General features: G+C 33.1%; 1 protein-coding gene across 1 annotated transcript; it reads left to right on the plus strand.

Moving 5' to 3' along the window:
* The first annotated feature begins 9,440 nt into the window (after positions 1-9,440).
* LOC133302369 (U-box domain-containing protein 8-like) lies at positions 9,441-10,964 on the plus strand. The gene has a single exon (XM_061502140.1). It carries the CDS (start codon positions 9,612-9,614, stop codon positions 10,713-10,715), a length of 1,104 nt encoding a protein of 367 aa, XP_061358124.1. The 5' UTR covers positions 9,441-9,611; the 3' UTR covers positions 10,716-10,964.
* The last annotated feature ends 6,063 nt before the right edge of the window (positions 10,965-17,027 follow it).

Consider the following 17,027-nt stretch of genomic DNA (forward strand, 5'->3'; position numbering starts at 1 on the left):
GGAATTAAGATGCCCATAAAGGATAAATAAGCCCACAATAATATGTGTTTTAAAATGTTCAACACACAAAGTTGTGAAAAAAATTATTCTGATGTAATTAATTGTTAATATCTTTTTGTTTTTAATATTTTTCAAAAATTTATCTAATTATTATAAAAAATTAAACCTTTTTAACTAACACAAACAAATAGACCCTCAATTACGTTATAATCAATTAAAAGATAAAAAAATACCAAATATTTGAGATTTTGTTAAAATAAAATATTAATAACGATAACTTCTCCAAATTAAAGTGAAATATTAAGTTGTTGTAAAGTTAGAATTGAGTTTGTATTCTTCAAGGGATGTAATTTCTCATTATAAGGATGTTCAATGAGCCAGTGATATGGAACAAAATTCTTGAAGAGTCAACGTGAGAGTTATTTCAGATATAACTAAAAAAAGGTGAAATGTGTAAGCGTGTAATGGCTCAAAAATTCAACAGAGTAACAAATCACAAAAATAATATATGCAAGATAACTTTTATGATGGCAAAGAGAGTTATACATTAGCTAAGAATAATATTTCCTAATGATATGAGAAAGAAAAAATCATTTTACCCATTACCTTAGTGCTTGTGTTAGAAATTGCTCCACTATTGATACAATATGTGACCTGTCTAGAAAGTGAGAGAACATTCGAGGTAAGATTCATATGCTCATTATGAAGATGTAGGGATGTGATCCTTTAATGGACCTTAATGGGAAACAATCACCTAAATGTCACGTTTTGAAACAAAAAATGTCAAAATGTCATGCAAACAATACTTTTTACTAGACTGTCATGCATCCAAGTTCGCTACCAATCATAGCGAACTTGGTTATGTCATGTGACATGTTTCAATTGCGTACCAAGTTCACCGAACTTGGTCCAGTCAACTTTTTTCTTGCAAAATGTGCAAATGTCATGAAATCATAGGCGATTATGTTCGATAACACCTATAATGTACGCTAATAGAAACGTGCCACGTGGCCTAACCAAGTTCGCTACGACTGGTAGTGAACTTGGACGCATGCCAGTTTGGTAAAAAGTATTATTCGTATAGCATTTGGGGAAAATTGTGTAAAATTATGACATTTAGGGCACTATTCCACTTAATGGTCCAACCTATATGGATTCAGCTGTGAAGTCTTGTGCAAATAATGTGTCTATGTATATATATAGGGGAGAGATATTCTTACTACCAAAAAAATTAACTACAAACCCATCATCTAATCACTATTGGATCAGTATTTTCTCTCTCTTTAAAAACTTTTCAACATTTTCTTTCTCTGATCCAATGATGATAAGATAGGTAATGTGTTGATAGTAAATTTTTTTGATAATACGAATATCCTATAATATCCCTAACCCGTTTAATTAGAAAAGGACATGTGATTAAATATTTAATCATGCATAAATAGGTTAAATTAAGTAAAATATCTAATTAAATAAATTAGGGTTCCTTTTGAGGTAAAAAGTACAGTCAGTGAGATTTTTGGGGTAAGAATATGTGTAGGAAAATATCCAGAATGCAAAAGTAAAGTTAGACATATGACTTAAAAAAAATTCTAGTTCATTGGGTAAAATTTGGTATTGAATGGAGGTGTGTATATAGATAAGTTGTTACCTAGTTAAAGTAACTTAACTTTACAACTCCTTTATTTCTTTTTCCTCGTGCGCGCCTCTGTCTTTCATATTCTCTCTCACTCGTGGTTTCAATGGTTGTAAAAAGGGTAAGGGTTTGCTTTTCTCTCTCCTCTCTTTCTCACTCATTTAGCCACCAAAATTTAAAGTGTCATACATGAAAGTTTAAGTAGAGATGATGGTGAATCCATCCCACTACTTTGTTTAGGCTAAAAAGGCTTGTGTGAAGAGCTCTTTTCCTCTCAAAATTCGGTCACTATTCATCCTAGTGAGAGAAGTGGATTTTTGGGTGGAACCAAGCTTGAGTCTTGTTCTCCAAGCCTTGTATATGTGATTTGAGATAAGAGATTCTCATTTCAATGGTTTGAATGTCATGATTTAAGTTTTGAATATTATGAACACTTTTTGTGAAATATTAGAGTTGGAAAATTGAAATTTATGATGGATTAGAGTTGGAAAATTGAAATTAGGATGTGAAGTAAGCATGAACATGGGCTTTTTGACCCTTATAACCCTTTATTAATAATTAATTACCAAATTGACCTTCATTATAAACTATATCGAAAATTTAACCTCCCAAAAAAATATAACACAAATCTGTCTCTGTTTGACCGTTGACCACCAAGCCTACCCGGGTACACCCCTCCCTACCCGGATATATTTTGAAATTTTTTACCTACCCGGGTAGGGAGGGATGTACCCGGGTATAGTTCTTGACATCTGAAAAATTGCTTGAATTATTTACCCGGGTATGGAAGGGTGTACCCGGGTAAATCTCGACCAGAAACTCCAAAATTGTTCGAATATTATCTCAACTATTTCAAATATTTATGGCATCTCAATGTGTTGTTATGCACCACAATAATTGATCCCCATTGATTGCGTCCCAATAAATACGCTCCATCGTTGCTTGATTTCTGGAAATTATTCTGAAGTTATTTATTTTTGAATTATTATTTATTTTCTTCCTAATCTGTTACAATTTTGTTTCCCTTTTTAATGCTGATTTCTTTCCTTATTAGTGTGTAGCTGATTTATAGGGATTGTACCCTTCATCTTAGCAAAAAGGCTGATTTGATGTAAAGCCTTTATTCTCTATATATTGTACTAATCCCTTTGATGAAAAGCAAGAAAGAAATCTAAATTATTCAGAAAAATTATTGTTCCTTTTTTACCAAAATTCTTTACAATGCATTCTTTACCAAAATTCATGTGCACATATCCTTCAACAAAATGAGGTTGAGCGCAAAATTCTTTACAATGCTTTCTTGAATCTGGAAAATTGCTTGAATTATTTATCCGGGAAGGGAGGGGTGTACCTAGGTAAATCTCGACCAGAAACTCGAAAACCGGAGAGAAAGGCATCCAATTAAATAGGTAGCAAGTAGTGAAAATGGCATCATCCCAAAACCGGAAGGAACATTGCCAAGGAGTAAGAGAATCTGAGTGGTTTCAATAAGATGATTTTTGTGCTCAACCTCATTTTGTTGAAGGATATGCGCACATGAAGTTTGGGAAAGAATGCATTGTAAAGAATTTTGGTAAAAAGGGAACAATAATTTTTCTGAATAATTCAGATTTCTTTTTGCTAAGATGAAGGGTACAATCCCTATAAATCAGCTACACACTAATTAGGAAAGAAATCAGCATTAAAAAGGGAAACAAAATTGTAACAGATTAGGAAGAAAATAAATACTAATTCAAAAATAAATAACTTCAGAATAATTTCCAGAAATCAAGCCACGATAGAGCGTATTTATTGAGGCGCAATCAATGGGGATCAATTATTATGGTGTATAACAACACGTTGAGATGCCATAAATATTTGAAATAGTTGAGATAATATTCAAACGGTTTTGGGGTTTCTGGTCGAGATTTACCCGGGTACACCCCTCCCTACCCGGGTAAATAATTCAAGCAATTTTTCAGATGTCAAGAACTATACCCGGGTACAGCCCTCCTTACCCGGGTAGGAATAAATTTTCAAAAAATACACAGGTAGGGAGGGGTGTACCCGGATAGGCTTCATGGTCAACGGTCAAACATGGGCAGATTAGTGTTATGTTTTCTGGAGAGGTTAAATTTTTGAAATAGTTTATAAATAGAGTCAATTTGGTAATTAATTATTAAAAAAAAGGCTATAATGGTCAAAAAGCTCATGAACATGTGTTTAAAGTTTGAAAAATTCCCTTGTGAAAAATTAGGGTTTAATGTTCAAAAAATAATTGGACACTTTATGAAGGTTTATATGTATATGTAAGTTGTGAATTGAGTGGATTAAGTGAATGACGCTTAGTGGTGTCTTATGTTTTGAAGTATAAATAGATGAATTAATGTGTAAAAAGGGTTTTACTACCTAATGATGATTATGGTTGTATGATAAGCTTGAATTTGATGGACTAAAGCATTGGAATCAAGAAATTGGCATGATTTTCTTTATGTGCCTCTTAGTCATTTACAAAGAAAGTATACTTTTAGAGTGCTCGTTTTTGCTAATGAGTACTTATACGGCCTAAGGACTATATAATTAGATGTTTAAACCTTTGGTTGGCTTAGATAAAAAGAAAAATGAGTAAGTTCTTTCTTTAAGCCTTATATGTGATTACGGCCATTTTCAAAGGAGGTATGTGCTAGGAGTTATTGTTTTGCAAAGAGAGCATACTTTTATGCGTGGAATAATATTCTAAGGTGTATGAACCTTTGCTTTGGTGAAATAAAAAAGAAAATAAGGTAGCTCCTTTGTATGGCCTTAAAATGAGTTTTGGCCATTTCCAAAGGAGGTATATGTTTGGAGTTACTGTTTCGTCAAGTGAGAACACTTTTATCCGTAAAATAATTAATATAGGTGGCTAAGTTTGGGTTTAGGCACTAGACAAAGAGAAATCTTATAGCTCTTTTGTAATGGGAACTCTGCCTTAAATTGGGAAAAAGAGGCTTTTAGGTGCTAAGAGGAGTAATGAGTGTTCTAAAGGCCTTTTGGGACTATCCTAAGACTAAGTGAATATGTGGAATTTTGTGGAGATTTGTTGAACAAAGAACCACCCACTCATGGCCTAATATGATTAAGTAAAAAGAAAGTCAACAATAAAGTGTGTGTCTTGTATATTTACATGGCATTATATCATTTTATTGAGTTTTGTGTTGAATTCCTTCTCTAGGTGTGCCTAGGGATGGTGAACATTTGGACTCTCGGAGAGCAAGATAAGTAGCTTGTGCTACAAGTAAGCGAATTGGTAAAGCTTCAAGAGGTAAGCTTTATGTTTAAGGAGTCTTTCCTGCTTGAGTGCCCCACCATGGTTAGTGAACTATGGTTGGATTGTATGATTGTATTTGATGCCTTGTATAGATGCATTCATATAGAGTTATGTGATAACATGATATGATTTGTTCTGATGTGATTTCTGTATTGATCTTTGGCCATTGATTTGTTTGTGCACTGATGTCTGCTTGGGGTCCTCCCTCGGGACTGACTGAGTACACCTTTGATGTGTTCTGGTTCCGCTTGGGGTCCTCTCTTGGGAACACATGCGTTGATTTTCGCTTGGGGTCCTCCCTTGGGAATCACTACGTATGCCTCTGATAAGATATGTATATATGCTTTGTTCTGTTATGATATCTGTTATATAATGCTTTATATACTCTGTATCTAACTTTCATGCAGGAGTGAGTCCAAGGATATGGAGAATTCTCTATAAACCTGGAGCTTATTGGGATTAGTTATCTCATCCTTTTTGGGGACATCATTTCAGGTGCACAGATTGGCGGTGCGCCTTCACAGGGCAGGGATACGACCTGTGGATAGAGTGCTTCGTGGACTGGATTTTGGGTAGCAGTATGCTACCATTATTTTGAGGATTGTTTATGTGTTTCAGTATTACATTCACTTTGAGGATCATGATGTCTAATCCGTTATTCTGTATATGGCCTGTATATGTTTTGTACATGTTTTCTGCTTTGATGCATGTACATCTGTGTATTCAGGCATGTTTATATTATGATGTAGTATTCAGTTATATGATTACATGTTGGATATGCATGTTGTTAGACATAGTGACACGGAGCCAAGTTATACATGCGCCCATAAATGAGTATATGGTCTTATATAAATATCTAATATTTTTGGAAGTATATATTGTATAAACTGTTTATTAGGATACCTTGAGAGTGAGATTTGCAAATCTCCGTTTGTCCAATTTACAGACGGTACTCTGTCTGATTTTCGTCTTCGTCAAATGAAAAGTAAACTAGAAGAAGTATGCAATGTAATATATCATGTGAAAAAAGATTAAAGAAAAAGAAAAAAAAAATTAGCTCGTATTTTCGTAAGTTAAGTCTTCCGCTATTTCTGTTAGTATCATATATATGTTAATTGAACTGGCTCGAGACGTGTATGTTACATATCCCCTGCTATATATATTAATATTATTTTTGGTATATTTCTTTCACTAAGAAAGGTGATTTATATCCACATATTTGGGAGAGAAACTTGTATGGCACGCATGCACAAAATTTAAAGCAAAGAAAGACAATCATCAAAACAAAACAAAAGGAGGAAAAAGAAACGAAAGAAAAGAATCACCAGAGAAGCATGTGTCACCGCGTGTGAGCGAGATTGGCTCACAAATTTGGACTTTCAAATTGTTGACTTCCACCATTTCATTTTCAGTTGCCGGTCACTCACTCACTCACTAGTCACTTCCATGTCGATTTTTTTTTTTTTTTTTTATACATACCATGTCGAATTAAACAATAAATATTATTCAAGGAATGTATTTTAAAAGGTACAATATTATCCATTAAAAAATTAATTATAAAAATAAACATTAATTATTTCATAATATTAATAACTTAATAATTTATTCTAAATATTATTGTAATTTTAAATTTAATTTATGATAAATCGTTATAAATTTACATTTTAATTTATAATAAATCGTTATAATTTTACATAATATATTTTGAAATACATCTTTTACTTTTGGATAGCACAATTTCTGAAGTATATATCGTAATTTCACTTCAAATATAAAGTTCCTAACTCTTTTGTTTAATTAAAAAATTCAGTTTATTTACTGTAGGTTTGTGTCTAGGTTATTGTGTCGTCTTGTAATCTTGATTTTGAGACTTTGCTCACGTGAGATTAGTTTAATTAACACTATCGTTTTGATGCCTGGGCTCTACTTTTTTATTTTTTATTTTTTAAAAAGAAAAGTACTGACTAAAAACAAGTAAAATCACAAAAAAAAAACTATTATTATTGAAAAAAGTGTGTGTCATTTTAAAGAATATAAAGTTATGTCATTTTAATAGAGAGAAAGAGATAGATAAAGGAGGAGAGAGAGTTGACAAAAAAAATAAAGGTGTGGGCCTCACCTCTCTCTGAGAGTAAAAGGATATAAGTTGTGTCATTTAAAAGGATAAACGATTTTCCCATTATTATTATAAAGTTTTACTAAAAAAATATAATTAAATAATATGAGGTTAAAAATTAATAGTTACAATTACAAAATAATCAGTATTTGTAAAATTGTATATTTATATTTGATTAAATAATAATAATTTGTGCTTACCAAAAAAATAATTTGTTAGAAAATAAGATCTCCACTAAAAGAGAGAATTTTGTTATGATAATATATAAAAGATAAAGCCCATATAGGATATCATTAATTCTATCAAATTCAAATCGATGCTGGATTTTCTTTTTATGATTCATACAATTTCTTGCAGTAAAAGTTTTAAACAATACATAAAAAAATCCCTTTATATAGTAATATCGATTAGAAGAAACCATAGAGACAAATTGAGTTTAAAAATAATAATTTCCATTTGAATTTGTAGATAACATATTATCAATATATGACAAAGCTTTTTTTTTTTTCAAAATAAAAAGTTGTGCGAATTGATTATTTCACCGTTAAATTTGACAAGTAATTATAATTATATATTAAAAATAGCACAGAATTTTGGCTTTTAGTATAAATAATTAACGATTAAATTTATAATTATCATTGAATTAATTTCAAATTAACGATTAAATTTATAAAAAAATAAAAAAATTAATGATTAAAAAATAAGAAAAATTAATTATTATTGATTTTAAATTGATCCAACGGTAATCAATTAAATAATAAGAATAATAAATCTATAATAATAATATATATAACCTTCCTCTTAATATAAATTCAAATTCAAGATAAACATTATTCTTAACAGTTTATTCATTATTCAAACAAATTTTAATATATAATTTATTAAAATTCAGTGAAAAATATGTTGCTCTCCATGCATACTATTTATAATCTTTAACAGGGATAATTCGTAAAAAAACGCGCTTGCGTGTCATTTTAACTAGGACTATGGCTTTCTTGTCAACAATGAAAAAGTGAACGGAAACACTTTAGTACTTTAAAAAGAAACAACATTCTCTTTCCCTCTCGTTTCCGGCAAAGTAACCGACACAAGATAGCATACATTCTCGGGAAAGCCCAAAAAGCCCTTCTGTTACCATCCCTGAATTTCGTCAATTTTTAAACTTAAACACGAGTTTCATGGAGTTAGTTTCACTTTCTGCATTGATGTTTTACATTTATTGGTTTTCCAATTTCCACCACCTTAATATTAAAAGTAATTTTGAAAAAAAAAAAAAAACACGGCACAACTAAATTTGCCAAAAAAAATATAACAATGCAACCAAAAGAAAAGCAAGTAAAATATATAGTAGATGAATATAACATTTATTCAACTTCTTTCGGCCACCTTATTTACGGAATACGACTCCAAATGCTAGTTTCGAGAAAGAAAAATGAAACTAATCTCCAATTAAAAAAAAAAGACATGTATTCTATCCAAAAATTTTCCAAGAATTTGTTTCTGACAATGTTGTTATTACTTTATTGCTTATTAAATAATTAATGCATCTTTGTTTATTTAAATTGGTTTTGCAAAGAATGTTATCCCTTTTCTTTAATTGCATTAATCAGATTTTTACAGCATTACTTTTTTTGCTTAAATTGATATTTTCAATGATCGATACTTATTTTCGGGCATTAAGAGACTTCCATATTTTTTAAACATTATGAAAAAAATAAATTGAAACTTATTGCGAAAATTGTTATTAGAATAGAATTATTCATGAATTAAATTACATTTCATTTATATCGGCAACTAACATGAGGTAAACAAACAATATTATGGCTATTTTGTTTAATATAAACTACATCTAATAAGAAACAAGTTGTTACGCATAATTTGTTTAATATAAAGCATTGAGGTGGTGTTTGGTTTAGAGCTTTTCAAGAGATATTTATGTTTCTCGAGTATGACTTTTAGAAACACCATATTTGTTTCAACATATTTTCACCAAAAACTCATCTGTTCAATTTGTATAGATTTATGAGACATAGATATCCGCACTGTTTAGAAACCCAGTTTGAAGGTGAGATTTTTTGGAAAATCGGTGATCTCACTTTTAATGCACTGTTAATTTCATAAAGTTACCTAATTTTTTCAGTAAAGTTTTTTCCCACCAAACAACTTTTTTTTACAATTTTTTACCTATCTTACTTTATCTCACTTTCTAATCATTTCTTTATCTATCTCATTTTTCTACTATTCTAAAAAATTTTCCCCCACCAAACCCTCCGAAGACTAACTCACTTCTATACATTTGGTGGAGAGAACAGTGTACGAAGAAGGGCATTATCGTCCCAGAAATAGAAACACTTACGAAGCTAAAAAGGAAAGAAACAACGGTGAAACATAAAAAGTACCATAGCCCCTATCTACTCGAAAAACCTCATAAACCCCTTTGTCTGACTCTAACACATACAAAAACTTCAACCTTGAAGTTGAAGCTGCTCTTGTTTTCAGTCATATATATATTTATATACACACACAGAGAGAGAGAGAGAGAGAGAGAGAGAGAGAGGGTTTGTTTCAACGAGGAAATGGCGATTCATCTTCCGGATTACTTCAAATGTCCAATCTCTCTAGAAATAATGTCCGACCCGGTTATTCTCTCTTCGGGTCACACCTTCGACCGTTCCTCAATCCAACGGTGGTTAGACGCCGGTCACCGGACATGTCCAATTACCAAACTACCCCTCTCAGACAACTCCTCTCTCGTCCCAAACCACGCCCTCCGAAGCTTAATCTCCAACTACACACTCCTCTCCCCTCTCCACCAGAAAATTTCCCAACCCCAAACCCTAATTTCCACCCTCACCTCTCAATCCTCAACCGCCGATTCCAAAACCGAATCGCTCCGCCAACTCACCCGCCTCTCCAAGCGCGACTCCGCCTTCCGCCGCCGCCTCGCAGACTCCGGCGCCGTCTCCGCCGTCCTCTCCTGCGTCGACTCCGGCGAACCCGCGCTGCAGGAGAAGGCCCTCTCCCTTCTCCTCAACCTCAGCCTCGACGACGACAACAAGGTCGGCCTCGTCGCCGAGGGCGTCATAGCCCGCGTCGTGGCTGTCCTCCGCCGCGGCGCATCGCCGGATTGCCGCGCGCTTGCCGCGACGGTGATCACGAGCCTCGCAGTTGTGGAGGTGAACAAGGCCACGATCGGCGCGTACCCGGAGGCGATGGAAGCACTGGTGGCGATTCTCCGGGATGGTAAAGGAAGGGAGAGGAAAGAAGCTGCGACGGCACTTTACGCGGTGTGCTCTTTCCCGGATAACCGGCGGAGAGCGGTGGATTGCGGCGCGGTGCCGATTTTGCTGAGGAATGTTGATTCTGGGCTTGAGAGGGGTGTTGAGGTTATTGGTGTTTTGGCTAAGTGTAAAGAAGGAAGAGAGCAAATGGAAGGTTATGATGGGTGTGTGAAGATTCTAGCTCGGGTTTTGAGGGATGGGAGTTCAAGGGGGATTCAGTATGCACTGTTGGCACTCAATTCACTTTGTTTTTATAGTCAGGAAATGGTTTTGATTGCGCTGGAAGAAGGGGTTTTGGAGATTGCTGTTGGGTTGTTGGAGGATGATAATGAGAAAGTGAGGAGAAATTCGTCTAATTTGATTCGTGTTCTAAGGGGAAACCACAATCGTTTAAGTTGATTATGGAAAGCTTAAGTTTTGATAACAATAAGATTTGAAGATTTGATTTTTGTCCTCTGTGGAGGTGAGTTGTGTTTTTTTTTTTTTTTTTTTTTTTTGTGTTTATTGATTCTGCCTTGTTGGGTGGATCCTCTGTACAAAATGGAAAGATCAAATTTTTGTTGTGAATGTGATAGGGTTCTTTTGTATCTTGTATATTATTGAATAATGATGATGGCTGGCTCTCTGTTGTTAGCCTAGCTGTTTATAATGGGAAAATTGCTGATTGATTCTTTGAATTGTTGTCCTTCATGGTTCGAAAATTTCTCCTCGTTTTCTGGCAATTCAGCTATACAAAGTTGACACTGACGTCTTGTTTCCAAGTTGTTTTCCATATACGTCTTTTCGTTGTCTCAATCCAAACATTAATGTGCGTTTGACGAAGTTAAAAGAAAAAACATTGCTCTGGTATTTGCATTTTCTGCATTTTGAACACTTTTATGAGGCACGACTTCTAAAATTATTTCATTGAGCCATAGCTGCCTTGGATGGTTGATTTTTACCATAATGCTCAATAACTATTATTGTTTATGTTAATAGGAGATCAAAATTTTCTTTTGCTCGTGAGATATTCTTTAACCTGGAGGATATTGACTTGCAAGTCAGTTTTCTATTCACTTCTCACCGTTCTAAAATCTGTTACAAAGTAAGCAATAAGTTATTCCCAAAATATGCAAAAAAACTCTCGTTTTCTTGAATCGTTACACACATGTACAGTTAAAGCTTTTAGTTTTATATCCATTAGTATTGTGTTACGCAAATATATATACATCAGGACTTCGAATCGTTCTTGCGACTTGCATATAAGCACGGATGAAATTAATTCCTAATGAATGAAATTTTAGAAACCCATCTCATATAATTAATGCTCAAATTTTTAATACTTTTAAGATGCCAGAGTTTTTATTTTTGCGTGTTCAAGAACAAATAACAATGTTGGTCTACCAATTTACGAAAAGATATGTTTTAATAAATCATGATGTATGTAAATGTTCAGTTTGTCCGTGAAAGTTTTGACTAAAGAATCTTTCAGATATATACAATCAATATACCAAAATTGAAAATGTCAGCAGCATTATACAGGTACATTAGTGGAATAATTAGCAACATTCCTTGGATCTGAGCATAAAAGGTTGCAGGAGAACCTTTTTTACCCCCAAATACACTGGTTGTAAATTTTTTTCAAACTTGTGATTTCTGTTTAGATGGTTCTGTATAATGGTTGTCATTTTACTTCACTTTTCTATCAATCTTCTCTTTTAAATTGTTTTTTTCCTGGACTTCTGTTTGATCTGTAAGAATGTAATGCTGAGTGGTGTTAAGACAGGCATCTGTCGTTGGGAATTCTTTGCGTATCCCTCTTTTTTAATAAATATTTGGCTTTTATGTTACTGTTATAGTTGTGACTTTTAAAGAACATTTGATTGGCTGTTTACTTTCAATATGGGGTAGGTACTTGAAGTGGAAGGGGACGGATGGTTTAACTTTAATCTGAAGCATTTTCTGCATTTTCTTAATTCTTCACAGGATATGTTGGACAAATTGGGTACAAGACCCTGCATCATGTGATCAGTACTGCTTTATGAATATTGAAGTGTGTGGATAGGTAGTTGGTGGATTTAGATTATTTCACGTGAAAAATTGGTTATGTGATTATCTTATTTGATCACAATCATTTATTGATGATGAGATAAAAAGAAAAAAATATAGAATTTTAAATGAATGATTATGATTAAATAACATAAACACGTGATTATTTTTCATATGAAAAAATCCAAATCCGTAATTATGATGTAGCATAGAGAGCTTCACACATGTAATCTAATTGCCCTTGTCCTTTATCTACTTCTAATAAAGGTATTGTCTTGGAGTTAGGGAGGAGTTATTAATAATTGGTCCTTTGACAACTTTCTCCAGCATCAAAGTACATTCACACGGGCTTCAGTGGTTTGTGCGCATGCCATGTTGTATATGTTAGTTATTAATAATGAGAATATAGAGGCCAAGTCTACCTTTAAAGACTTTTTCTCCGTACTAAATAAGCTGTAATTGCTCTGTCCATTGCGACATTACCAAGTTTTCTCGGAGAAACTAACTGAAGATTGATAATATGTTCAGGCAGGTGTTATCTGCCTTGTGGTTTAAAAGAACGAGCAATTCTTTGTGATTTCTACCATACTTCCCAACCTGCGCTTGAAGTTACTAGTTTAGTTGTCACATTTTACAGAAGATTTCATCATGAATTTATCTTTGGTTTCCTTATATATAAAATGGGTTTTATAATTCTTATTTAATATGAGAATTACAATTTTTCTACACACCCTTCGATTTTCGTGCTGACATAAGTCCTACATATAATTTTTTTTAACACACGAGTCTCACATGTTTTTTATCTCTACAACATGAGATTTCAATTCTCCTTCAATATGAGAATTATAAAACCCATATGAAATACTACGGATGTATGCTTCATGACTTGTTGATGGAGATTGTCAAGTTTTAAAACTCTATTTGATTTTGATTTATCTGTCACGATAATTGTTAGGTCAACGGCCCTTCTTTTTCCCTAGCATTTTATAGCTTTCTTGATATCTTTTGATCCTTTTCATGCCTCCCCCTCTTATTTCCCCTAATTTTTTTTATTGCTGAACGATTCCTTACCTACTGAAGGAGGCAAAGGGGGTTGCTAAAATTAATATATTGAAATTTGAAAAGAGTTGCTTCGGGGGCTGAAGTTGACTTGGATTTGTTTTATATTGGGAACCTTAAAAGATAAAAACAAATTTTAATGCAATTTTCTGTTATACTATATTAAGCAGGTACATTCGGATTATGATTGCAATGATTATTAAGAATTCTCACTAGTGTCCTTGCTTTCGCTATTTACAATGTCTCGCTCACAATTCTAGGTGATGCTTGCCGGATTTGTGAACCGTGTGCTTCTCCATGTTCATAGAATTTTCTTTCAACATTTTATATGTTATCGTGTTACTTCTCAGATGCTTCCCCGATTAGAAAATTAATATGTATAATGTCTTATTTTAAATTTAATAGTTGGAAAATGTAATTTCGAAACAGTACTGAAAACATGTTAGCCAATTTAAGGTGAGATTGATTGTCTGTAGATTTTAATAAAATGCTTGATTTCGATTCATTATTATTGTTGAAAAATCATATGATGTTTATTATTTCTTATACTATTAAATATTACCGCTGCAAGTAATTTTATTTTAATATTATTTTGTTTATAAACGATTAGTGTATTTTTACTTTTAACATTATCTTTTGGTAAAACTACCTTGACATTGTTTAAAGTATTAACTTAGGTATATATAGTTGTATTAAAACTTCGAAGCTCAAAGTATCGAACCCCTATATTTAAGGGAAAAATTTCTAGTGAGAATCTTATGTCATGTAGAATTTAGAGCTATCTTATTGCATTAATTAAATTGACCAATCATAAATATGCATATTGCGTATGGCTAAAAATACATTCATATTGTTATAAAAAAAAAAAAAAAAATACATTCATATTCATACCACGTGAGTTAATGCCATCCACTTCCTGGGAGTGCGGACTAAAACCCCAATCGTACGTCAGGAATCTAGTTTCTGAGAAGTCACTTGAACAATCTCATTATCTGGAACTGGGAGGCATCCCCCACAAATTTACGCCAATATTTGGTGGAACCTCAAATTTAGTTGGATTAGTGCAACCGTTAACGTGGCAGCTTTTGGATCATTATATTAAAAATGAATCTGACATATTCTTTCTAGCAAAATTTAGCTGTCTAAATTTACTACATTTATTTTCCCTCAGTTTTCAAAAACAAAAAAATTACTACATATGTCCGTTGACCGAAATGGTGCTTGTTTCGCAGACCTCTACTATTCACTATCGAACCGTCCGAGAGTAATTAAATTTGATTATACTCGGTTAAGTCTGGTTCAAGTTAATGGACTAGATTATTTATTTATTTTAGTAGGTAATGGACTAGATTATTGATTCTGAGTATATCAACTACTCAACTACATGAGATGACATTTCCAGGATAATTATCCTGGGTACTTGCAAGAGACTTTGACGCTTAAATTAATATGTGATTAATGAGCTTAACTATATTGGAAGAAATAATCATACTTTGACTTTGAATCTCTCTTTTGTAGTAGTGATATGACATGTTTGTTGTTTTATCATGCTGCCTTAGTATGGCGACATGTCTCTCATTGGTGGATTATGGTGACTTTGTCAGTGTATCTCATCTGCAGGATGTTTGTTAAAGGGCTATGGCCTATGCATAATTTCAATTGGGGTGTTCATCAACCGATCCAAACCGATTCAAACCGCGGTGATCGAACCAAAAAATTGATAACCTAATAAATCGAAAACCGAAAAACCGAAAACCAAAAAAAATCGTAACTTTTAATTGGATTGTATCGGTTTTTGGATGGGTCGATGAAAACTGATCCAATCCAAACTGATTGAATATATTAATTACCCTCTACCTACTTGGGTCTTTCTCCAATCTTAGCCCAAAAATTTTTAAACCCAAGACCCATTGGGTATCAACTAAACCCAAGAAAAAATATAATCACATCTCATCAACAAAATTTTATCTTTGTAGACCTTCATATCTCATTGCCCAAAAAAAAAAAACTATATTATAGTTTACTAATGCTTTTGTATTTAAAAAATAATAATTTACAAAGCCAATATATACAACAGATGTTATTTGCATAATAATCATGAAATAAATTTTAGGATTTTCAAAAAACCGAAAACAGATCCAATCCAAACCGGAAAAAATTGGATTGGATCAGATTTGAAAAAAATCCAAACCGAATGGATGATTATACGATCAAACCGAAGGGATTGGATCATATAATTTTTGCTTTCAAAACCGATCCAATCCAGACCACGAACACCCCTAAATTTCAACCTTGAGCCCATTTTTTAGCCATTGGCTATTAAGGAGGCTTATCAATCCTATGATGTTGTCATTCTAATTGTGCGTTCCCTAGTTGTGTATATGCATGATATATGTATTTTCTTATTGACTAAGTTTATGTCTTTAGGTTTTTGGGCTGGATCCTTTATCTCGTTTAGTATGGGTCAAGATCAACTATACGCCTATGATATTTTTTGAGATTGAGTCGTAATTGGTTAAAATACAAAACTATAAATCTTAAAGGAAGAAATGTGCTTTGGTTTGAAATTTTATGTAGCTAATGAAACAATCAAATTTAGTAATATGTTCGCATCATCAATATCATTTGGTATTTGAACCAAATAGGGATTTCATTTAAAATAGTAATATAGCTATTATCTAATTATTGACAACATCAACATGCATTATTTACAAAAGAGAGTTGATAATAGTTTTAGAGATGGGATAGGCTTGTTCTGCATGTGCTCGATATTTTACCTCTTTACTAGGGTTTAGTTTGCCATTTTCAAAGAAAATCGAGCAAGATATGAATCTGATGAAATTTCTAGATATACCTCAAGAAATTATTGAATATCTTTCTTTGGATTACTTAGGCAATTCAATAGAAAAAGTCTTGAAGGTAGATACAACAACTTCTATAGGAAATATAGGTTGTTTTGCCAAGGTGTTTGTGGACCTTGATCTGTCCAAACCTTTGAGATGGGAGTATATGTTAGAAGGCTATAAAAGAAGAATGGAATATGAAGGACTATACCTCATATATCTACATTGTGGCCTATATGGCCATAATAATGATTCTTTCCCTATCTATGTTAAACAAAAGTTTTATGTGGTTAATACTGGCCTGGTGGAAAAAATAGCTAAAATCCCTAATTAAAACCCTCACTACAATGGCGTGGGATCGTGGTTTATTTTCCAAATGAAGAAGGAAAGTTAGCCCCCCAACTAAAATAAGTGTAGTTATGGTGCTAGAAACTCTAGTTTATAAATGAGAAAAGATTATCTCTTTGGAGAAATGATAAATGAAAAGTAAAGAGCAACGCTTCCAGTAATCCTCAGGTTCATAGGCTTGGGAAGAACCCCCCATCCCCTCCTTCTAAAGATTTTAAGCCTGGTAATGCCTCTAATTCTTCCAAGCATATGATTATGCTATTTTTTTATATTTTTTGCAGGTGCCTCAGAGAAGAAACCCACAGATTTGTCCCCTTCGAAACAGATAAACCCTCATATTGGATTTCTCAAAAGTATGTCGACCTTGCCTGTGCTTGACAAGGGTAGCAAATCCTCTGTAACTCTTGAGAAGAATAACAAGATTCCTACTTCC

This window comes from Gastrolobium bilobum, unplaced genomic scaffold (assembly GCF_033153095.1).
Source record: "Gastrolobium bilobum isolate Gb01-03AN ecotype WA unplaced genomic scaffold, APGP_CSIRO_Gbil_v1 utg1843, whole genome shotgun sequence".
Lineage (NCBI taxonomy): Eukaryota > Viridiplantae > Streptophyta > Magnoliopsida > Fabales > Fabaceae > Gastrolobium > Gastrolobium bilobum.

What these genes read in the sequence shown, in the direction of transcription:
- LOC133302369 (XM_061502140.1), top strand. Translation starts at nt 9,612, where the DNA reads ATGGCGATTCATCTTCCGGATTACTTCAAATGTCCAATCTCTCTAGAA.